We start from the raw sequence: 24019 nt of genomic DNA on the forward strand, positions 1-24019 counted from the left end.
TGAGGAATATGAATGTAGGACTGACCCAAGAAGTCACTTACCATCAAGTGGATACTTTGGTAGGGTCAATGCAACAGATGTCAACTGTGGGTCTTCCTTGTCTTGGAGAGTTCTTTTAGTGCATGGGCATGTTGTCCCTCCAACATCCGTGTGTTAAGATGGTCTTGTTTGTTCCTTTAAATACACTTTTCACCATTGAAACTTCACTCCGCCTTCTGGTTAGATAGTTTCTATTGGTTTGAAATGGTCTGGGATGTACTGAATTCCCCTCCTCCATGAATGGACACCGGTCTTTTTTAATTCATATCAGTCGTTAGCAGGTGTTGAAGACCCATCAGGTTCTTATGAATAGACACATTTCCACCAAGTGGCCATCGCTACATTTGCAATTGCAGCAGTCAGCAAGACAACCCCAACAAGAAGCACTTACTCCAAAAAGAAGACAAGTCTGTGCTTTAGTTTAGGTAGTCTTATTGCCACATTGGGCTTGGCTGATTTCAAGGAAATGTCAATAGTACACGATCAAGACAACCACAGGTCAATCAAGCAACATTACAATGTACATCATGTATATCATGGAGAATATGTCTGTACAACTGCCCCAACAAGTAGCACTTACTGTTGCTAATATTCAAGTCAATGCTCAGGTTGGGTCAATGAATCAGACGTGGACTGAGGGTCTTCCTTTTGTAGATGAATGGCTCAAGAACATAACCCCAACAAGAAGCACTTACTGCAGTGTAATTAAAGTCAATGCTTTTGTTTGGGTTGTATTTGTGAACAAATCAGAACATTAAACAGTAGGAGTTTAGATACAATCCACAGCCGAAACAACCCCAAAGAGAAGCACTTATGAACTACAAAAGCATCAGTGGTTCTACTTAAGGTGATCTCAGTGTGATTTCATCCACAATTTTAAAATGATGCATGCAAGTCAGCAAGACTACCCCAACAAGAAGCACTTACTCCAAAAAGAAGACAAGTCTGCGCTTTTGTTGAGTTAGTCTTATTGCATCTAATCAAACTGTCCCCAGCTGGTATCAAGGAAATCTAAAATCATTGTCCATCTTTTTAATCATGGAGTGTGACTGTAAGACTGCCCCAACAAGTAGCACTTACTGTTGCTAATATTCAAGTCAATGCTCAGGTTGGGTCAATGAAACAGACGTGGACTGAGGGTCTTCCTTTTGTAGATGAATGGCTCAAGAACACAACCCCAACAAGAAGCACTTACTGCAGTGAAATTAAAGCCAATGCTTTTGTTTGGGTTGTATTTGTGAACAAATCAGACAATTGAACAGTAGGACATGGACTTCTGATACAATTCACAGCCGAAACAACCCCAAAGAGAAGCACTTATGAACTGCAAAGGCATTAGCGACTCTATTTGAGGTGATCTCAGTGTGATTCCATCCACATTTTTAAAATGATGCATCCAAGTCAGTAGTTTTGTCTTCCACGGGTAAATCAAACAACATTACAGTGTACATCATGTATATCATAGAGAATATGTCTGTACAACTGCCCCAACAAGTAGCACTTACTGTTGCTAATATTCAAGTCAATGCTCAGGTTGGGTCAATGAATCAGACGTGGACTTGGTATCTTCCTTTTGTAGATGAATGGCTCAAGAACACAACCCCAACAAGAAGCACTTACTGCACTGATATTCAAGTCAGTGATTTTGTTTGGGTTGTATTTGTGAACAAATCAGAACATTAAACAGTAGGATGAAGAGTTTAGATACAATCCACAGATGAAACAACCCCAAAGAGAAGCACTTATGAACTGCAAAAGCATCAGTGGTTCTACTTAAGGTGATCTCAGTGTGATTTCATCTACATTTTAAAATGATGCATGCAAGTCAACAAGACTACCCCAACAAGAAGCACTTACTCCAAAAAGAAGACAAGTCTGTGCTTTTGTTTAGGTAATCTTATTGCCAAATAATCACACTTTGCTTGGCTGGTATTTAATCGTAACTATCAGTTTTGTCCCTTTGAGGACATCCAGAGGTCAGTCAAACAAGATCACAGTGTACATCATGTATATCATGGAGAATATGTCTGTACAACTGCCCCAACAAGTAGCACTTACTGTTGCTAATATTCAAGTCAATGCTCAGGTTGGGTCAATGAATCAGACGTGGACTGAGGGTCTTCCTTTTATAGATGAATGGTTCAAGAACACAACCCCAACAAGAAGCACTTACTGCAGTGAAATTCAAGCCAGTGCTTTTGTTTGGGTTGTATTTGTGAACAAATCAGACAATTGAACAGTAGGACAAATCAGAACATTGAACAGGAATTTAGATACAATCCACAGCCAAAAGCACAGCAAAAGCATCAGCGGCTCTATTTGAGGCAATCTTGGTGCATCCACATTTTCAAGTCAAATTACCAAATAAGCAGTCAGCAAGACTACCCCAACAAGAAGCACTTACTCCCAGAAGAAGACAAGTCTGTGCTTTTGTTTAGGTAGTCTTATTGCCAAATAATCATGCTTGCTCGGCTGGTATCAGGAAAGACATCCAGGTCAGTCAAACAAGACCATTGTGTACATCCTGTATTTCATGGAGAATATGTCTGTACAACTGCCCCAACAAGTAGCACTTACTGTTGCTAATATTCAAGTCAATGCTCAGGTTGGGTCAATGAATCAGACGTGGACAGAGGGTCTTCCTTTTGTACAATAATGGCTTACATTAAGTACACAACCCTAACAAGAAGCTTTTCAATGTAGTGAAATTCAAGTCATTGGTTTTGTTTGGGGTTGTACAAATCAAATCATTGACCAGTATGAACAGGTTAGATAATTGTAGTCCCTTTGAAGTGATCCAAACAGTCAGTTGAACAACATGACATTCTAGATAATGAAGAAAATGGATATGACTGCCCCAAGAAGTAGAACTTACTGTTGCTTACCATCAAGTCAGCGATCTGGTTGGGTCAATGCAAGAAGGACGGACTGCGTTTGTTCCTTTTCTTGAGGACTTCTTCTTCTTTCTGCGCATGGATGTGTCCTCCCTCCAACTTCTCTGGTCTGATGTTGGAGTTTGTTCCTTTAAATACACTTTTTAACCATTGAAATGTAACTCCACCTTCTTTGTCTTCTTTTGTCTTCATAGAGTTTCTGTTGGTTTGAAATGGTCTGGAATGTATTGAATCCCCCTCCTCCATGATTGGACTACGAGTCATATCAGTCGTTAGCATGGTTTGAAGACCCATCAGGACGGAGTTATTTCCGTATGAATAGAAACATTTCCACCAAATGGCTATCGCTACATTTGCATGAGCAGTAGCAAATGTTTTTGAGACTTGTCTCAACAAAAGACAAGTCTGTGCTTTTGTTTCAGTCGCATTATTGCCAAATAATCCCATTGCGCTTGCTGGTATCAAGATGTACAGTGTATCACAATCTACAGTTCAGAATGTAATCAGATGTAATCAGTACCATTGGTAATAAAAAAACATATTGTAACAAGAACAAACTCAACAATAGAAAATAAACTCAAATGTTAAACAATAAACAACCTAGTACTATACTTTACCTTCTGGTTTTAAAATATCTACATTTAAAAGGCTATATTTTAGCCTTTTTATAAAATTAACTTGTCACAATTGTACAAATTCTCATAAGACACTCAAAAAATGTCACATTTTCAATTATTTATATGAATTTTTGGCTATGTTCAAAGTGTACCAAAAATACCCCAAAAGTTTTCAGTTCAGTTGAAATCATGAATACTTTTACCGTGGACAACAGTATGTAACATCACTACAATTAGGAGTATTTCTCTCTCATATATTCAGAATTATTTTTTCTGGCTCAACTACTCAACTTATGCATCCTTGTCTGAAGACCGTTTATTTTTATCTTATATTCTATGATTTTCCAAGGGTTTTTATTTATTTATTTTCCCCCCAATGTCGTGTTTATTTTACAATCAGTGTTATAAATCTACAGCATTTTTACCACGTATACCTGTTTTTGTAGACAAATGTAATCTTTTGGACCGTCTATTAGAGTAATTATTGGCTGAGAGGTGTACCAAGGACATGTTTCTGCAATGTTTCTGGATTCTGCTCACCATCATGGCGGCCAAACCCCTTAATAGGATTTTTTTTAAAACTTCAATTGTACAAAACAATATAAGCAGAGTTACAGGTACATAAAATAGCAATTCTACAGAACAATATCAACATAAATAAGAAAAAGTAAATAACAAAAAAAGGAAAGTGCCAAGGATATTGCTTGAAAATAAGAACAACAAAATAAAAACAATAGAAAACATGTCACTTAAGTTTGTTCTTCATATGAAATGTTTTTAGAACGTTCTCCAATGTATGAAAGGTTTTCACTGCTTTTTTGTTTTTGATTATCAGCAGCAGCGATTCATATCATATTTTCAGTTCAGAGGAAAACTGGCGAATTTTTGGCTTGCATAACATTACAAAAGAAGTTACGGAGAAAAGTGAGTTCATGTGAATGCTGCTCCAAAATGGCGCTCGGACCAAATTGCCTGCTGCTTACAATGGATGGCCGCTAGATGGCGCTGCCACACAAATCCAACCACCAAAGAAGAAGCTCGGGAATTGTGACGTCTAATGAAGTAACGGCGAATTATAGCAGCACACAATGAATCCACTTAAAGGACAGAAGAATTTTACTTTAAGGACAAATGGATTTTATTTTTTAAATGTTATAAAAAAGTCATTATACCCCCACCACCCTAGTGAGAATAAGCGGTGTATAAAATACATGAGTGAAGGCGTGATTTTGATCGATGTTTATACAGTTAAACACACCTATAAGAGGATTTTTAGCAGTGTTGGTATTTTTCTTTGATGCTGTCCAAAGGCTGGCTAAAGCATTACGTCACTCTTGTAGACCCGGAAGTAGTGAGAAATCTCCGCATTGTACGTAGAGGGCAACATTTTGGTCAACATAGCTCATGTTGATTTGAAATTGTCGGAGTGGTTTTGTCTCTATAATGGCAGAGAGTGAGGTGGACACGCCAAGTACGCCGATCGAATATGACAGCAAATATTTTGAGTTTGATGGGATTCGTCTACCACCCTTCTGTAGAGGAAAGATGGAGGAAATCTCCAACTTCTCCATCAGAGGGAGTGACATTTGGATTATAACGTATCCAAAGTCAGGTGAACACACAACACGCCGTGTTGCATGCTGAACTTGACAACATTTATATTGAAAATCAGCTAATATGTATATATATATATGTGTGTGTGTGTGTATGTATGTATATATGTATGTGTGTGTACATACATACGTACAGCACAATTATAATCATGATTGTGATGCTAACCATAGGACCAAAGCTAACTTTACAGGCCCCCCATAAATGATCAATATGGGTACACCAACCATACTTTGCACAGTACTTTTTTGTCCTTTTAAGCTGTTTTTCCATATAGATTGGATATAATATCTTGAAATACATGTTTTGCAAACACTTGATGTTTTGTCACTGAATGGCTCAAGAAGCCAGTGCTTTTGTTTGGGTTGTATTTGTGAACAAATCAGACAATTGAACAGCAGGACAAATCAAAACATTGAACAGGAATTTAGATACAATCCACAGCTGAAACAACAACAAAAGAGAAGCACTTATGAACTGCAAAAGCACCAGTGGTTCTATTTGAGGCAATCTTGATGCATCCACATTTTCAAGTCAAATTACCAATACACCCAACCATACTTTGCACAGTACTCTTTTGTCCTTTTAAACTATTTGTCCCATATAGATTGGATATAAGTGTATTTATTGGAAGGCATCTTGAAATACATATTTTTCTTTTCTGTGTTTCAGTGTTTGGGATTCTAAAAGCAATTCAAAGTGACCAAAATCCAAGTTTGTTTTCTTCCCTCCAACTTTGTTGTTTGTCTGTTAAGATGGTGGAGTTTGTTCCTTTCCATACATTTTTTTAATCATTGAAACTCCACTCCGCCTTCCTGGCCAAATAGTTTCTATTGCTTTGAATGGATTGAATGTACTGCCCCCCCCCCCTTCCACCATGAAGGGACTACAAGTCATATCAGTCGTCAGCAGGCGTTAAAGACCCATCAGGACGTAGTTATCGTCTAATGAATAGACACATCTCCATCAAGTGGCTACGGCTACATTAGCATGAGCAACGACCCCAAGCTCGTCTTATTGCAGAGCTTGGCTGGTATCAGGAAAATCTAAATAGTAAAATATCAAGATTGGCTCTTTGAAAACATGCAAACAAGACCCTAGTGTACATCATGTATGTACATTATGGATAATATGTCTATACAACTCAGTAGGATTAGGTCTGATGTCCCTAATGCGTTGTTGCGTTTTGTCACTGCAGGCACGAGTCTACTGCAAGAGTTTGTGTATCTTGTGAGTCAAGGGGCAGACCCAGATGAGATTGGTCTTATGAACATTGATGAACAATTACCTGTCTTAGAGTACCCACAACCAGGCCTGGACATCATAAAGGTATTTATTGTATTGGGAACCTTGTTGGGTATAGAAGTAGGATTTGTAGCCTACGTATCGGATAAACTGTTCTTGGTCTGCAGCTTCAACGCTTCTATTGTCAAAAGCATGTTGTTTTAGCTACTACAGGTTAGGACCCCCAACTGGGAATGATGTATAGCAAGGGTCCCCAACCACCGCTTTCAGGTAGCCTCAGGAGCAGTGATGAATAAAATAATAACATTCAGAATGTAAAGTGTTCAAATAAAGCAGGACCCAAATTGATGCAGACAATGAAGTCAGTTTCTGGTTTTATTTTCATTTTACTGTTTTGTTTTATTGTTTATGTTGTTGTTACTATTACAGGAGCTCATGTCTCCTCGCCTGATCAAAAGTCATCTTCCCTACCGATTCCTTCCCAGAGGAATACACAATGGAGAAGCTAAGGTTAGTTCCTTCCTCATGGAACTCGGGTCTCCTGGCTGTGTGGCCTGCACTCTAACCACTCATCACCGTGCAGCCCAGTGTCCAAATCACATAGGTTTATTTATTAGCTTGGCGCTAATAAAGTGGCATAAAAAGATTTTGCTTTTTATTTAGTCTCATTATGTTTCCCACCAGGTAATATACATGGCTCGGAACCCCAAAGACCTGGTGGTGTCCTACTACCAGTTCCACCGATCCCTGAGGACCATGAGCTACAGAGGAACCTTCCAAGAGTTCTGCCAGCGTTTCATGAATGACAAGTGTAATTATTCCTTATTATTATTATACCAGATAACCTTGCACTCATTTAGAGACTCAGCTTTCCTTTCTTTTTACAGTGGGATACGGTTCCTGGTTTGAACATGTTTTAGAATTTTGGGAGCATCGTACCGACTCCAATGTTCTCTTCTTGAAATATGAAGACATGTACAAGGTAAAGGCTGAGTCCTAATTGGTGGACACTTATTACCCTCAATAGTCAGAAGGGGTGGCACTAACTCAAGTGGAGGTATTTGTGGTGCCAATGCACATTTAGCAATAATGCTAATGCTAATAATGCTTCCTGCTGCAGACATGAAATGTCAGGTATCTCATGATACCAAAATATCTCTTTACAATTATAGAGGAAAACAAAACCATAAGTAATGAATTTCACAGTGTTTATATAGAAACATAACAAATCTGAACACTTAGTGTATAGAAGAAGTGATGTAAAACCGGAAAAGAAATAGAGAACGACACAGATAAGGTCGAGCAGCATGAGGCCAATAACAACTTAAACCAAACACACGTCAACATTTAGCATCTTCTTGCATAGGCTCCAGCGTACCCCAGTGAGGATAAGCGGCTTAGAGAAAAGATGGATGCTAACAAATGAGGCGGCTTTGCACGTTTGTTGTGTTTTAGTGATACACTCCGCACATCTTGCAAAATCCAGCGTTGTTGCATCTGACTCCCAATCCAAAGTGAGTCCACACTTTGGACTTCAACGTCTTCTTCTGCTTGCTTTTCTTCTGCTCATTTTCCGGCCACTCTCACAAAGTCCAAGACGACATATTAAATGGACAATCAACCGCCATTCGCGTCCTCTGGGAATGACACGTAGCACAAACAGGAAACACAGACAGGAATAGGAAATCTCTACAGTAAGAGTAAGTAAGCAGAGCATGACAAACTGGAAGGAAACAAAATGGGGCTGATGGGAAGGACGCTGAATGGCTGAATTTTTTTTTGTTTCCCCACACTTGAAATTATGCTTAAAAATCTATATCTTATCTCTCTCCTCCTGCTCATAACATCACAGCGTCATCATTTAAAAAGTTTGTAAAGCTGAAGCTATCCAATATATAATTATATATAATTATTATATAACATATTATTTTTATTTATTTTATTAATTTATTATTTTTATTTAAATATTATATATATAATATATTATATATTTTATTTTATATAATTATAATAAATAAATAAACACAATAACACAAAGAAATAATAAAACAAAAACACTAATAACAAATAAGAATAATCTGATTAATCTTAATCTAGCGCCTAGAGATACCCAAAGTGTTTTCCACTGAGAGCCATTCATCCCCTCTGCAGTCGCACACTGGTGGTGGTAATGTACATCTGTAGCTACAGCCGCCTTGGGGTACACTGATGGAAACATGGCTGCCTCTTTCACCACCAACAAACATTCATTGACAATATGGCAAATGTGGATGAAACAGATTTTAACTTGGATATTTTGCTTTTTATTTTTTACGAGAAGCAACACTTGAGGTTAACCCGAAGAACCTGTAGATTTGCTCTTTTGGAAGTTTGAACATATTAACTTGATATGCATAACTAACTTTGGTTCTTTTCTCCGTCCAGGATCTTGGAGCGTTGGTGGAACAGTTGGCGTGGTTCCTGGGTGTGTCCAGCGACAAGGCTCAGCACGACGCTATGGTGGAGAGCTGCAGCCAACTGGTTGAACAGTGTTGCAGCTCCGAGGCGCAGGCAGCGTGCAGGGGTGAGTCAATCAAGGGGGGCGTCACATGGAAAAGATTTCAATAAGATGTTTGAATTCTCGGAATGTTCCAAAATGAGGAGTATATATTTTTTTGTTCAATTGTGGAGACTTTGTGAACATTGGATTGCTTCTACACCGAAGCAAACGACACAATGTTTGTTGACTTTTATGTTTGGATGCTTATTTATACTTTTACAAACTTTATTTAATTGAAATGCATATAATAGAGGAAAGGGCTGCACGGCGGTTGAGTGGTTAGCGCACAGACCTCACAGCTAGGAGACCCGGGTTCAATTCCACCCTGTATTTTGTCATGGAGTCTTTTCATGCCATCTTTTTCATTTGTCTTTGTATTTGATTTATCTTTCCTCGTTATTTGACTTGAGTTTTTCATTATGCTTTACGTCGTTGTCTTCTGCTTTTCAGTCTCTTCATTTTGTTTTGAGTCCATGGAAGTCTATTGCTGATATTCACTTGGGTGTTTGTCACCTTTCATTGCAGGTGAGCTCCACTTCATTTGCTTTCAATGTAGTTATGTTCAATGAAATCAACTTAATTAAGGTTTCACTTTTTTGACAGCGTCTTTCTTGCTGTGGTTAGTCCACCCAACCCAAGTCCTCCCATGACTGTTCACATTTTTTTTTTACGTCAATTCCTAGTTTTGATGCCCCGTCCGCCGACCAACATTTTTAAACCCCTCCAGTATCATGGAGTATCACTCCAGTATCACTTCCTGTCAGTGAAGTGCAACAATAAATGACATCCGTCTGACGCCAGCGTTAGCGAGGGTTCCAGGACGCCTCCTGATGTCGTGGAAGTTCAGTGTAAATAAAGGTCGGGAGCCACGACTGCACGATGCCAGTTTATTCATGTACACAGCGTCACAAGAGACACAACACACTTCGGCCTTCAAAATAAATCTTGTTTCCTTGTGATAACAAAATAAGGGTTCCCTAAAAAAAAAAAGCTTCCACCATCATTGAGGCAGCAAAGCATACTTGTGCTAATATGCTAGCTCAAGACTCATAGTTCATAGTCAAACCTTGTACAATTGCGTGTTTAAGTGCCTAACGTAAACATGAAAATATAACTTTAAACCATGACAAGCATTGGAACCAGTAATCCTTAGGAACTGGAAGCGAGGAATTGGTATAGGAATTGTCGAAAATCAAATGATGCCCCGACCCGCCATGTCAGACAAACGTCTGACCACCACTCACACTTCAGCAGGAATAGTTGTGTTGTATCAATTATTCATTGAATGAACGATATTGAAGTGACTACGCTCGTTGCAGGTCACGTGGGTCTGTGGAAGGACGTCTTCACCGTGTCGATGAATGAAAAGTTTGATGCCGTGTACAGACAGAAAATGGGAAATTCCAACCTGAACTTTCATTTCTGCCTGGGAGAAAGGCCGGCCTGCCAGTGACCAACCTGCTGGGAAAACCATAACTGCTCACCAGAACAACCAGAACAACCAGTGCATGAACCTTGTGTGCTTAACTATGTGCTTTGACCTGTCAATCAGTCCACTGTAACACCTGAGTCTGTTTGAAGCAAACCTGCAAAATAATGCACCACTTAATGTACAATTATGTATATTAAGCTACACAATGGTGTGGAATTATTTATTTGTATGTATATCATCGCACACGCACACATATACTGTGTATATATACTGTATATATATATTTATATTTATTTATTTATTGAACAGTGTTCCCTCGCTCTATCGTAGTTCACCTTTGGCGTGTTTGCACAATTTTCTTTTGCTTATTTTTTTATGACAGGGTGTAAACGCTGTTACAGGGCGATCCCGGCCCTTTAAGAAGAATTGCATTCTTTTCTGCATTCTAATTGGCTGTAGACCATTGTCAATCAAGCTCCTTAATGCCGCCCTGCCGTGTCGCCTGTGATTTGCTAGCTTGCCAGCTTGTAAACGAAGGAGGGGAACTACAACAATGTTTTAGCAAGGATACAAAAACGCTACAGTACAGCGGAACGGCGCCACGAGTGAAATTTGCGTGAGTGACTAATTTACTGTAACAGTCGGGTACGTTTCACTTATTGCAGGCTATTTTGTGCCCCCCCCCCACACCACAAACGAGGGAACACCGTGTACATATAGACATGTATACACATACACAATGGACATATTTTGCGTTGTTTATGAAAGGTCTGAAGGTGTAATTTCAAAGCATATTTCTTCCACTTAAGGCACCTACCTACCTTAAGTACCCACTGTTCTGAAATGTGGATTTGTTATGTGTAAATGAACACGGAACACCGTAAAGCGAGAAGCACCAGTATTGGGAACATTCTAGTGGAATCTGTGTGTGATCAATCTGTGTTTTTCTGCTCCTCCAATTTCGACATTTGTTCCAGAAAAACGTGAATCGCTTGTGAGGCTGAGGACAGGGATTTGAACCTGCTGCTGTGTGTTTGCGTGCCAGTTGTACTTTACTTGCCACGCGTTCATCGAATAAATGTGCACATCCTGATCACTGGCGTTGCGTCATATTACATATTATGAAGAAGTTGAGTGAGATGTGAAAACGTTTCTGGGGTGGAGTGACAAAATAGTTGAGACCCACAAATGTGGTCACAGGCAGAGTGTTGGCATGTTCTCCACGAGGTGGCAGAAGGTACATGACTAACATGTGTGTCCACCTGTTGCTCGTCATGCAATGTACTGTAAGTCATGGCATGCTGTGAGATGTCTAAAAACTGATCTAATGATTATTATAATGGATAACATGTATTGATTATTTAGGAAATTCAATTATCCAACAGGGTAATCAATTATAAGATTGTAGAATTGCTTGTGTGTGTTGACTAATTGACTCCTTCGCCATAACCTGAAGTATACAATAAAAAAAACATCTGTTTAAAAGTCTTAACTGTACATACATTATACTAATGTATACTCATGTATACTAATGTATACTAATGTATACTAAGGTCACAGGTATGCTGGGGCCTATCCCAGTTGACAAGCATTCTAATATGATTATATATTAATATATCTCACTCTCATATACTATAGCATCACAAAAACATAGTTATACCAACTTCTCATATCCGGTATAAAATATTTCTGCTATTTTAAACAACACATAGACATTCATAAAAAGCATAATAACATGCTGAAATGATATTGTCCACAGACCAGTACCATACCAATGCCTTTTTCAAAGTATGCAGTTACTTTGGAATGGTGGTACACATAGTTAGCAGTATTATATATATATAAAAAAAATTAAAAACTCGGGAGAGAGAAAACCATTCCAGTTTGCAGAGGCTCTAAATATAAAAATACTTCCAAGTAATATTATAACAATCATATTGTTTCTTCTGACATGCTGAAGCATCTCCAAGGACTTGTGTAGAAGATCCAGGTACTGTATTGATTTTGATGGTTCCAGGGAAAGGTGAGGCTACAGGCAGGGGCGAGATGAATTTGTGACATAGAATACATAGTATTATGATCCATCCAGTATTATGATCCACAGTTCATTTATGGTACGGTTTATATAAATATAACCCCGACCCCGTCCCTCATGATTTGTAATTGTGATATAATTGTAATAAAAGATCGGCCATGTTGCCGCATTCATGCTATGAGGCGTCTCCAACAATCCCCGGTCCCTCCTGGCCACTTAGACCATCAACAGCTGTCCCAGAACCATTTGGAATTGGCGAGTACTTCCTGCCAGCTCCATCAGCCTTTGGCTCATCTCCCTGGCTGCTCCTGGGGAGGGATAGTGGAGGGACGCCGTCTTTGTGCTCATTACAAAATCTTTCAGTTTATGACAAAGGGTGCTGCTGGTTTGACTGATCTGGGCTCGAACCTGGGGCGACCTGGCCTGGCGGGATAGCGTGTCCCCGATGAAGAGCAGCTTGTGAGCGCCGATGATGACGAACTTGCTGTGCGCCACAAACGTCTTGGGCAGCTGATTGGCGTTGACGGCGCTGGAGAAGGCAACGATGGCGTCGTTAACGCTGGTGAAGTTTTGCTCAGACTGCTGCAGGTAGAAGAGGAGGAGTTGGCGGTCAGCACGGCACAGTCTGGACGAGGAGGACGAGGATGAGGAGGAGGAGGAGGAGTCATTTTGAGGAAGATGAACCCGCCCAGTCAAGTCCTGGTTGATTGGTTGACCAACTTCCTGTCGTTCGGAATGTTTCATCTGTTGGAAGAGGAGCAGACTCATTCATATTTGGCTGAAATTCATCGACTGAAAGTGAAAGATGAAGACTGAAAGTGAAAGTATAAACCTCACTCAATCTATCCCGCCTTTAAAAAGATTCATGCTTGAATATGGCGGCCTTTTACTTATTTATGGCCGCAACAGGCATTTATTGCAGGTTGAAATGACCCCACAATGACCCCTACTGTTGGGGCAGCAACCCATAACAAGCTAAAATGCAACCTGTGATGTCACTTCCTGTCCGCCCATCTTCACTGTGACATGAGCAGTTTTATTTGCGTCTTATTGACATTATTATGTGGACTATATTGGCTAATAAAGTGTGAAGCCGCCATTACAATACAGTGATGAGACAATAGCCACCGCAGGAAGTACCTAGCGCTGTACTATGTACTGTAATTCACCAATACTGTGTGTACCTGTAGATGAACGTAGTCATAATCCTCCATCCATCCTTCTGTGGTCTCATAAGAATCGTCTCCAACGCCGTCTTCCTCTGCTGCCGCAAACTTTGGCGGAGGGGGTAGCGGCCGTGACTGAATGTTGGCCTTCTCTCCCATCGGATGGCTGCCACTTCCTGTCACATGACCCGGCAACGGAGGAAGCTGCGGCTGGTGGCTGTGTTTGAAGAGCAAAGAAGCGTTGCCGTGGAGAAAGGAAGTGAGCTGTTTGGTGTCTTCCGGGATCCCGCGTGCTGTGATGATGAGCTGGTCCAAAACATCTCCACCTGGTTGGGGTCTGGTGAGCTGGTCCAAAACATCTCCACCTGGTTGGGGTCTGGTGGGCTCAGTCCCAGAAATGGCATCCAAGCTCTGAGTCTGGGTAAGTACGCTCTGAAAAACCTCCTCCAGTTTTCCCACCTGGTGGGCCAGTTTGGTCTGCAAGGAGCGGTCGGTGGCCTGGCCAGCGTTTGCCACGGCACCGTGGGAAAACTCCAGGAAGTCTCTCAGAGTGGCACACACTCCATTGGCGGCCTGGTGGAGGGCCGGGAGATTCCCTTCCAGCTTTCCCGGGCTTCGCCAATTGCCTGTGATGATTGACATCATCATGGAAACGCTTAAGTCCACAGCCTGTTGAAGGCGGGAAAGGCGCTCCATGGCGGTATCCAGGTCCAGCAGAAGTGGTTTTGCGGCGAAGAAGCAAAGCGGTGATGGCGCGGCGTCTCCGGATGAGGCGGAGTGGTTGCTGAGGGTGCTTCCTGTGCTTGAGGCGGAAAGTCGCTTGAACGCCGTGTGGAGCTCCTCGGCGGTCGCCTGGCCGTCACGGAGGACCTGAAACACAACATTTCTTTTCAGAAAGGAAACGCTTCGACAACCAAACATCACGGATGCCTGCGACGGAATGAGGACGTTTCAAAATGGTGGTGGACTCATTCGACTGCTGTCAGGTAAGCTAAGCTAGGCTAACCGAACGGGATAAGATGTCTACAAGTGATATTCCGTGTTCCGTAATTCTACCTGTGGCGGGACATCATAGATGTATGCGTCATCCGTGTGTGTTCCCTCCTCCTCGTGCTCCCTCGGGATGTCGTAAACGCCCTGGGTGGGGTGTCCTGCAGTGCGAAGGCTGGGTGGAATGTCGTAGATGTCCTCGGCCGACGGGCTGACTTTCCTACCGTCTCCATGTAAATGTCTGCTGCTCAGCAGTGGGGGGGGGACGTCGTATACGTCCTCGAGGGCTGCATTGTCTTGGGTGTCATCATTGGGACGGCTGTCCGTATTCCGGCCAAATTCCGGAGCGAAGGCTTGGGTTTGTGTTCTGCTCAAATGGGATGGAACGTCATAGGTTTCCTCTTTCATGACATGAGCGTCAGGAACATCTTTACTGACTGTAGGTGGGAAGTCATAAACCTGGGGGGGGCACAAGGATAATTAATAAAAGATGTGTTTCATTTCATTGTTTGTTTTCATGTAGAGGTTTGGTGAATGAGTGAAGAACACGACTGCTTTATGCTGACCATCAACAAGTGCTGGTGGTCTTCCATAACGTCTATTGTCTATTTGAATACACGCCATTGTCAGAGTTCCTGAAACAAGCATGGGGCTTATTAGGGGGCAGGGTGTCCATCCCACCCTCCTCTACAGAAGCATGGCTGGGTTGACACCAGAGTCAGGGACACAAAGACCTCACTGTGCCCCTCCAACACTTAGCCACCGTGTTTCACAGTAATATTCACAGTGCTTCGCTTTTGATACATTTTCTTACAGCCTTACTCCAAAATGGAATTTATTCATTTTTATAGTCAAAATTCTACATAATGACAATATGACTTTTTTTAATATGCCAAAAAAATCTGCACGGTGGAGGAGTGGTTAGCGTGCAGGCCTCACAGCTAGGATACCTCAGTTCAATTCCACCACTGGCTATCTCTGTGTGGAGTTTGCATTGGCCACTCCAAATTGTCCATAGGTATGAATGTGAGTGTGAATGGTTGTTTGTCTATATGTGCCCTGGGATTGGCTGGCCACCAGTCCAGGGTGTACCCCGCCTCTCGCCCCAAGACAGCTGGGATAGGCTCCAGCACCCCCGTGACCCTTGTGAGGATAAGCGGTAGAAAATGAACAAAAATTCTACATAATGACAATATGATTTTTTTTTATACGCCAAAAAAAAGCCGACAAGTGGTTAGCGCGCAGGCCTCACAGCTAGGATACCTGAGTTCGATTCCCCTCTCGGTCATCTCTGTGTGGAGTTTGCATGTTCTCCCCGTGTTATTTGTTCTGTCTAACAAGATGATATGAGAACATCTAAACTGACCTGTGTGTTGTATTGGTCACGGGTTGGAGGGACGTCATAAATATCCTGCCGGGATGGCAGTTGATGCCTGGGTGGGAAATCGTACTTATCCTGGTAGGAGTTCATGGTGTCGCAGGCTCGATTGGAAAGAAGCATCTGAAAAAAAACATATGGTGAGAATTCAGAACAGTTGCTAACATTGATGACAAACATGATGGGTATGGATGGGTATGGATGGGTATGGATGGGTATGATACTATGGCAGCTCTCAATGGCTTTAAACATCTCCAGTAGCACAGCAAGGAACCTAAAGTAAACTTCTCTTTGGGCTTCCTCTACGCCTTCTACCTGGTAGCATCCTTCTCTCTCCTCTGGACATGTCCTAACCATCTCAGTCTGGCCTAAAGGACTTTATCTCCAAGGCCTCTAACATGGAATGTCCCTCTGATGTACTCCTTCCTGATCCTATCCATCATGGTCACTCCCAATGAGAACCTCAGAATCCTCATCTCTGCTACCTCCAGTTCCACTTCCTGTCTTTTCCTCGGTGGAACTGTCTCTAGACCAAATAACATGGCTGGTCTCACCACCGTTTTGGTATATAATTGAGCCCCTGGTTTACCTTATCAAGAGGTGTTCTGTCCTCCCAGGTCCTCTTGTCCAGACTGGGGGGCACCTGATACACATCATTGCCAATCCCCGCACCAACTGCCTTAACGGAGGGCTCTAGCTTGACCTTTAGAGGAAGTCCACTTGGATCAGAGGAAGCCTGGTACAAAATGTGGGTGTCTGGTTTGGGGCCGTGCTTAGGGGGGATCATGTAGACTGGATCATGTTTGGGCTTTGCAGGACTGGGGGTGGAGTAAATGGAGGGCATTGGTGCGTGCTGAGCGAGTGAAGGTTTGGGATGAAGCAATCGCTGCAGCTGGGAGGTGGGAGAAGATGATGCTGGATCCACCATGCCGGGTTCTTTTCCATCGTGCATGCCAACCAGGATCTTGAGACGGTTGCCAGGAACAATGCCTTGGCGGCCGTGGAGCGAACAGAGCCACCAGCCATCCAGTCCTTGTGTGTTGTGTTCCAACACGGTCAGGATGTCCCCCTTACGAAAGGACAGTTCATCCAGAGTCTCAGCAACATTGTCGTACAAAGCCTTGGCCAACACATTCTGGAAGAGAAAATTGTCCCATTTTACTTGAATGCAACCTTTGGAAAACTGTTTCTAACAACAAGTTTCCAATCTGACGACTAAAAACAATGCATGGAAAATCATGGAAAATACTGAAACCATTGCACTGACAAACCATTTATGTCAGTGATAACAGTTGTGATGATTGGACACCAAGTGATTTTTAGATATGAATATATAATTAAGTTAACATTTTAACGATAACCTAGCTTCTTGCTCTGCGGCTGATGCATGTTAGAAACACAACAGAAGGCGTTCCAGGCGCTTCCCACATGTGTGTGATGGCAGAGGACACAAAAGGTCACGATCATAATTGAATGTCCAAATTTCCTGTACTTTGTCAGTATATCCGTGTGCATATTTTGTAAACAGTGCACTAATAATAACTTCATTGCACAGGATGCGATTACAGCTAATATCAGAGCCACTCAATAAAACCTCGTTCTCTTACATCAACACCGATGTACCGTATCATAACCACTTAACACAATTATTCTATCCTTTCATACACATACAGTACACCAAAGTATGATAGCACACATGCAAACTCACCCACCAGATATTTCATTTTCCTTACAGTAACGCTAACTCATGCAGCTCCTAGCCCCGTGGAAGTGTGTGAATAAAGTATGTGATATTAGGAGACAGAAAACCTGCACAAATCTCCCTCCCTCCCTTCCCTGGAATGTTCCCTCTTCTTTCCTGTATGATCTTGCCCTCGGTTATCAAGCATATCTCCAACCATGCTGCTCCTCTGTGATCTCACACGAGAAAAATGACACCGTTTGTTACGTCTCGCCTGAGGAAAAGACCGTGGAACCCAACACGTCGCTTTCAGCTCCCAAACTGACCCATGTGCTAAACTCACTCTTAGACGCAACTACAGCTTCCGAATGACGAGACCGGCAGACATATCAGTCCTGGAACGCATGTTTACAACATTAAAAAGCCACGCCTCCTACTGTATTTACTAGAGCAGCTATCATATTAGTATATTAGTCCTGTACAACATTAAGTACACCTTCACTCAGGGAGGAGAAGTAGCTGGTGCGTGTATGAACGGGCTGAGAGGACATGCCCTGACTGGGGTTTGGGTTTTGGATGTTTTCTTTTAGGTTTCATACACACACACACATGCACACACACACATCATAAAACATACAGTAAATACTGGAATAATAAGAAAAACTACAGACGCCAATCTGTGTATAAATATCTTGAACCAGTCATGATGTGCTATATATATCACTATCATATATATATCACTTACTATGGTACCCATTATGGCATTGGATGCTCATATCACCTCCTATGAGGTACGAGGTGCATTATTAAAAAAAAAAAAAAAACTTAAACTGTATTATGGAAAGCAGGAAGTGAACAAATGTAACAGTTAGTGATTGTAAAAGTACCAGATGGAGGGGTAGGATTTAATAAGCTTTGCTTCTTCCTACTCCTTTTGGACATGTGGAACTGGGAACTGATTATGGGATGCACTCAATTGGAATATGATGCATGTTCAAATGAAATTAAACCATTACCATTACCATATTACCATTACCATTACCATAAATATTGAAATGCCGTATTGAAAATGTGGAATTACGTTATTTTGGAATGTGAAAAATTGTACTTCTGAATGTTTTGATGCTTTTTGGGGGGATTGGGGAAAAAACAAAGAAACAGCAATTTCTTGGCTGTGGAAAATAGATTGTCTGAATATTCTGAATGTTGTCTGATTTGTTTGAGAATGGAAATGTCCGAATGTCCTAAATGAGGAAGTAGAAGGAATGCTTAAGATGAAAGGGAAATAGTGTTTTGAAAATGTGGAATGGAATGGAATGTCTCAAAGGGCCATTGTGTCCTGCAGGAGCAGAATGTTTTCATGTAGGAATGGTTTGAACCAGTTGAGAAATGTGGAAACCGATGAGCGTAAAAAAATGACAGCAAAACCTTCCATACTAGTAATAAGAATCGTTATCATAACAATAATACATTTACTGACTCCATCCATGCTAGTCGCTGCTGTTATGTCTTCGGACAAGACACTTCACCTACACTGGTTTATCAACATCCAGCACATTGATGGTATGCTAGATTCCAGCTAGCTTTTACGGATGTTTCTAAACGCCACACAAGTCCTGACAGATAAATAAAATAAAATGCTGCATAGCACTGCTTAGCATAGAGGGCTAATAAAGTATACAGAGGGCGACACTGACCACTTTAGCCTGCTTGTCGGCCAACGGCAGAGTCATCTGGCTTCACGTAACGCTGTACTTTGACAGCGTTGGGTGTTTTTCTTCTTAACTTCGTCTAACGGCTTCCTGACTTATCCTTCTCTTCTTGGCTGAAGTGCGCACAAGAGTAGCCTGACATCTCCCACCGGTCGCTGGGTGAAGCTTACGGAGTTAACAGCAAGGACGTTAGAATGGAATAAGACCGTCCATAAACGGCTAATGAAAGGAACACATTGTAGTACGCCGTGGAGCGCAAAGTCCGACCATGATGGTAAGCACAAGAGGTGGGCGGGGCTAGGCGGAGAACAGTGTGCAATGTATTCGCGAACTCTGAAGTTAGACGCTGGGTTTACACTTTGATGAAATGAATGAACAAAATGAATATATACAGTATGTTGTATATACAATGTGTAAAAATCCATTATACCGCAGAAAATATGACTTACGGCTTACGATTCTGCTTACCATTATGGCGGCCAAACCAGCGCAGGGCATACTACGGAAGTACTATTCAATTCAAGTGCCTTTAGTTGACATCCAATTCCCGGGTTCGGTACATTTCAAAATAAAAGTGCATTTTCACAATAACATCCAAATGATGTCAAAATAAATTAACATGCGGTGGTTTGAGAAGACGGTTTGAGAATTGTCAGTCATGTTGTGACTTTGTTGTTTGTAGTGTACATTTATATTGAAAAAAAATCTATACAACAAGTTAGCAGGGTTGCTGTATCCTGTGCCTGGTGTTGGGCCTCGGCTTGGGGTTGTCCCAGCTGTTGCCTGCGGAAAGACTCTGCCATCACCACAGCAGTCAGCAAGAAATGAATATGGGTCAAGGACTGATGGGTAAATCATGACTGAAGACACTCGGCCTTCACATATTAATCTTGAAAAGACTCAAGTTGTAATATTTTACTGTATGATATTGAGTACGATAGAGCTAACAATTTTTAATGGCCAAGCAATTGTAGGTTTTGTCATTTGCATTGTGGCTTGCATATTTATAATCAATTCTGGTGGAAAGCCTGGTGTCTGTTTGCCAGCAACAACATGCATGCCGTGGAACAAAAACGGTAGATGCCAGCAGATGGATGCCCTTTATTGTCAACGACAATAAAGTACAACAACAGTACAGTGAAACACACAATGATGATCACTGAGACTAAATTCATAACCGGAAGAAAAGAGAACATGTTCCAGTTAAGCAGATTCCCACAACTTCTTTACATCCACTGTGAAAAAAAAATCAAATGTTTTCTTAAAAGACTGCAGTACAGACTAATAAGATTCTCATAGAAACTGTAACATGTGGTTAAGAAGAAGGTTTCATGTTTTTTAGACGCACTGCTTTCTCCATCTCAAACTGTCTGTGATCAACACGTTCCAAGAAGTTCTTCCTCTCCACATACCTTAACAGGGGGGAAAAAAAGCATCAAATATGCATGTTAGGCCGACTTTCAAAAACACAGTCACACAAAGGATAAACATGACATTCTACGTCACAAGATAGACGATGCACCATTCGTACGCACACCGCTACTGCACAGGTGTCCAAATTGAGGGCCGGGGGCCCACTGACTTTAACATAGTGTTGATTTGTTATGCATTTCAAGTCATTTCATAGTGGGAAAAAAAAAGAAAAACAAAAAAAAACAAAGCTATGAAACGTCTTACCCATCTCTCCCCCTGTTGTGGATTGCCAGCTCCTCGGTGATGCCCTCCTCAGATTTAAAAGCGTCCCAGTCCATCTTTGACTTCTCCAGTGTACTCAATTTTTGTTTCTTTCCCCCAAAACGACTCAGCACACCGGACAGCCCCGCTGGCCGCTTTGTACTGCTAACACAAAATTGACAATTCTAGTTAACTTTAGGAAAAGTTTTTGGGTTAAACTTGAAGATGCCAAATAACAGTGGTACTTTGAATTTGATCCCTTTATTAAAAACGATGGTGGGTCTGAATAGAGCATTAATAAAAGGGACATCAGCAGCCTCTGGGGACTCTCAGGAAGTGTGCACACATCCACGGTAGACATGGCCAAAAGTTATTTTTGCTTCATAATAATGTCGATACGGCCCATTGTTTTCACTTCCTGTCAATGTGCTCATCTGTGCCCTGTACTTATTTGAAGATGTTGCAAAGGAATCCTTTGTTGACCAATAAAACATTATTTAAACCTTTTTTTAAAGCATATTTCCAATGGGTGTGGGAGGAAGGCGTAACTTTCAGACAATAAAATAAACATGAGACAGGAATGTTGGTGAAGTACATCAATACAAACATGATAAGATGTGGAAATAACATACATGAATCGTCCATATTTGTGTAAATGTGCATGAGTTGTTACTACCTGGGGCCGGGAGAAGTGGGATTTTCTTCATCTCGCCCCTCCTCTTTTGTGCACTGGCTCTTTAGATGCATCTTTGCTTCTTTGGAGTCTGCTAATACTTCTTTATTGAGCCTGACAAAATAAACAATCAATATCTTATGCAGCCTTAGACAAATGTAAACTCTTTAAATATGTTGCTTCACCCAGCCTCTGTTAGCACTGCTTTTATATATTTTTTTAATGGTGACTGTGCTCCCAACTCCCTTGGCATCATTCGCCAGCTCTTCCTTTTTGTCATTCTGTTACCAGACCAGGCAAACTCTTGCATGGAGCTCCACTAAGCTTTGGCTGAAGGTTACTAAAAGTAATCTCAGATGTGAATGCAGTAACATTGTATATTTGTTCCATCTCTGCACCACATTTTAATAACTAAATGTCAGCCAGAGGGAGAGAAATAATGGCAAAATATAATATGTGGGAATAGTGAGTCATCATACCTGATTTCTTCCCCGGCAAAGTCAAAAACTTTGATGATGGTGACTTTAGATGGATCTGCTGCCCGGGTTTCAGTTGTTGTTGACGCTGAAGAATCAGCCTAAGGAATTAAAAAAAAAGATAATCACACAAAACCTTGTACACTAATCCCTATCGTGGTTAATTGGTTCCAGACCTGAGTCAAAGATTTTAGTAGTTACTGCATAGAAAACCTGTTTACCTCCTAAGTACCTTTAACAATATTAGAGCTACCTAGACATGGACTAACACCCCTATAGTCACCTTTACACTCATATTACCCAATGTGGTAGACATAAAAGAGACATAATTAACTCAGTCAATGTAATTTTACTGACATTTAGTAACCAGTGTGGAATACTATCGTTCATTTGCTATTTACTGCTATTTGTATGCTTGAAAACGCATATGTATATACCTAATAACTGCACACATCACGACCAGATATTGATGCAACATTGAAGACATGAGTTTATGGTGTTGTCATGGTAACAGTTACCTCACGCGGGGTGTGGGACGGTGCAGCGGATGTGGATGCATTGGGTCTAGAGCCAACATCACACAGGAAACGAGCCCAGAGGTCATCTGATTGCTTCTTCTGTCCTTCTTCATTGGTCTTCTGTATTTGGGTCCGTTCTTGCCCACCTTCCTGCAGGGGCTCAGCCTCCTTTGCAGCGCCTCCATTCTCTTCTTGGTCTACTTTGTTTACTCGTCTCGTCCGGTTCTTGGGGATTCTGAGTGAATAAGAGTGTAATAGACTTTATGACGAAAATACTTACATCTCAGTCTGTATTAAAGCATTAGCAATACAATGATGTCAAGTGTTGCTACTACAACTACTAAGATGGAATACTGCATACTACATACAGGTACAGTTCATTTCTATGCTGTGACTGACAACTCCACCAACCTCATACTGTTTCCCCTTTTCTTGGTGCTCTTCCTGGTCGAACTGCCGGGATGCGGCACATTGCTTTCATCCAAAAGGTCTTCCTTTTCACACTCATCAAGATCATCCTCACTCAGGTTATCATCTGAGCGGAAAGACAATCAATTTCAATCAGTGTCACATTTGTTTATAAAGGAGATGATAGGTTATTTGTTTCTGTTTGAACATATTTGTTTTCTCATAAGATATGGGTTTACCAACACAAAGTTGATTGAGTTAATGTCCTGTACTTTATTATCATCCTGTCAACTGCAACTCTTATTTCAAGTCCTGTAATGCTATGAGGTAATATAGTTATCCGTATGCTGTACATACGTATCTCAACATAGTATTAGTACAGCTCAATTCCGTTACATTTGTACCACAGTGAGACTACTCTTGATGATAAAGGCATCAAATCCCAACCTAACGTCTTACCTGATGGCAGGTAATCTGCATCTTCACTCGATGAAGAACTGTCGTCATCGTCAAAGCAGTTCATCTCTGACTTCAAACTCAAGCCTCGCTGACAAAAATGTATTAAGGATATAATGTATAATATATGTGTAATGAACACGGTGAAACTGCGCTACATTCGATTTACATAATCACACCTCTGCTTGTTGGAGGATAAGAGAACAAAGTGGATGGTAGTTTTGTACACGGCGCATGCGCTTATCTTCTTCTACTATTAATTCTTCTTCGGTAAATATTGTAGATAGGCAAACCAGCTATTCGGTGCACTGCCGCCATCTACTGGAAAGAAATGTACCTCGGGAGTAGTGGTGGGCAAAACCGTTCATTTCAGGGAACCGGATCATTTCATTTAGTTCATTTTGGTCAATTGGTCGTTAGCCTGGGATAGACTCGGTCAGCCGTGTCGAGTCAGTCCGTTCACTCATGTTCAAGT

At 41.4% G+C, this 24019-nt stretch overlaps 3 protein-coding genes across 4 annotated transcripts; 1 reads left to right on the forward strand and 2 right to left on the reverse strand.

The window, feature by feature from the left end:
* The first annotated feature begins 4866 nt into the window (after positions 1–4866).
* sult4a1 (sulfotransferase family 4A, member 1) lies at positions 4867–11528 on the forward strand. Of its 2 annotated transcripts, XM_058068560.2 has the most exons (8): positions 4867–5162; positions 6360–6490; positions 6836–6916; positions 7091–7217; positions 7294–7388; positions 8831–8969; positions 9396–9470; positions 10265–10407. In XM_058068560.2, exons 1-7 carry the CDS (start codon positions 4994–4996, stop codon positions 9434–9436), a joined length of 783 nt encoding a protein of 260 aa, XP_057924543.2. In that variant the 5' UTR covers positions 4867–4993; the 3' UTR covers positions 9437–9470; positions 10265–10407. The 2 variants fall into 2 exon arrangements, with proteins under 2 accessions (XP_057924543.2, XP_057924541.2); XM_058068558.2 differs by lacking the exon at positions 9396–9470 and having other exon boundaries at positions 4869–5162; positions 10265–11528.
* Positions 9796–19513, reverse strand: bcar1 (BCAR1 scaffold protein, Cas family member). Its single transcript, XM_058068542.2, has 6 exons — positions 19325–19513; positions 16536–17081; positions 15935–16069; positions 14635–15027; positions 13597–14448; positions 9796–13156 (listed from the first exon to the last, which is right to left on the reverse strand). The coding sequence occupies exons 1-6, from the start codon at positions 19358–19360 to the stop codon at positions 12629–12631; spliced, it is 2490 nt and encodes an 829-aa protein (XP_057924525.2). The 5' UTR covers positions 19361–19513; the 3' UTR covers positions 9796–12628.
* A 912-nt stretch (positions 19514–20425) lies between these two features.
* cfdp1 (craniofacial development protein 1) lies at positions 20426–23795 on the reverse strand. The gene is made up of 7 exons (XM_058068554.2): positions 23548–23795; positions 23092–23215; positions 22681–22915; positions 22166–22263; positions 21690–21800; positions 21017–21178; positions 20426–20751 (listed from the first exon to the last, which is right to left on the reverse strand). Exons 1-7 carry the CDS (start codon positions 23609–23611, stop codon positions 20655–20657), a joined length of 891 nt encoding a protein of 296 aa, XP_057924537.2. The 5' UTR covers positions 23612–23795; the 3' UTR covers positions 20426–20654.
* Between the last annotated feature and the right edge of the window lie 224 nt (positions 23796–24019).

The sequence above is a fragment of the Doryrhamphus excisus genome, linkage group LG2 (assembly GCF_037039965.1).
Source record: "Doryrhamphus excisus strain RoL-2023G ecotype Guam linkage group LG2, RoL_Dexc_Guam_v1.1, whole genome shotgun sequence".
In the NCBI taxonomy this organism is placed as follows: domain Eukaryota; kingdom Metazoa; phylum Chordata; class Actinopteri; order Syngnathiformes; family Syngnathidae; genus Doryrhamphus; species Doryrhamphus excisus.

Bases quoted from the DNA above. Each gene is read 5' to 3' on its own strand.
- cfdp1 (XM_058068554.2), bottom strand. From the start codon at position 23,611: ATGAACTGCTTTGACGATGACGACAGTTCTTCATCGAGTGAAGATGCA. The intron at 22,916-23,091 runs GTTGGTGGAGTT...TTATTCACTCAG, and splicing joins AAAAGGGGAAACAGTATGAG to AATCCCCAAGAACCGGACGA. The intron at 21,179-21,689 runs GTAGTAACAACT...ATTTTGTGTTAG, and splicing joins CCCACTTCTCCCGGCCCCAG to CAGTACAAAGCGGCCAGCGG.
- sult4a1 (XM_058068558.2), top strand. From the start codon at position 4,994: ATGGCAGAGAGTGAGGTGGACACGCCAAGTACGCCGATCGAATATGAC. The intron at 5,163-6,359 runs GTGAACACACAA...TTGTCACTGCAG, and splicing joins TATAACGTATCCAAAGTCAG to GCACGAGTCTACTGCAAGAG. The intron at 7,389-8,830 runs GTAAAGGCTGAG...TTCTCCGTCCAG, and splicing joins AATATGAAGACATGTACAAG to GATCTTGGAGCGTTGGTGGA.
- bcar1 (XM_058068542.2), bottom strand. From the start codon at position 19,360: ATGACTCTGCCGTTGGCCGACAAGCAGGCTAAAGTG. The intron at 16,070-16,535 runs GTAAACCAGGGG...GTTTTTTTTCAG, and splicing joins ACAGAACACCTCTTGATAAG to ATGCTTCTTTCCAATCGAGC. The intron at 15,028-15,934 runs GTCAGTTTAGAT...TGCCCCCCCCAG, and splicing joins GTGACCAATACAACACACAG to GTTTATGACTTCCCACCTAC.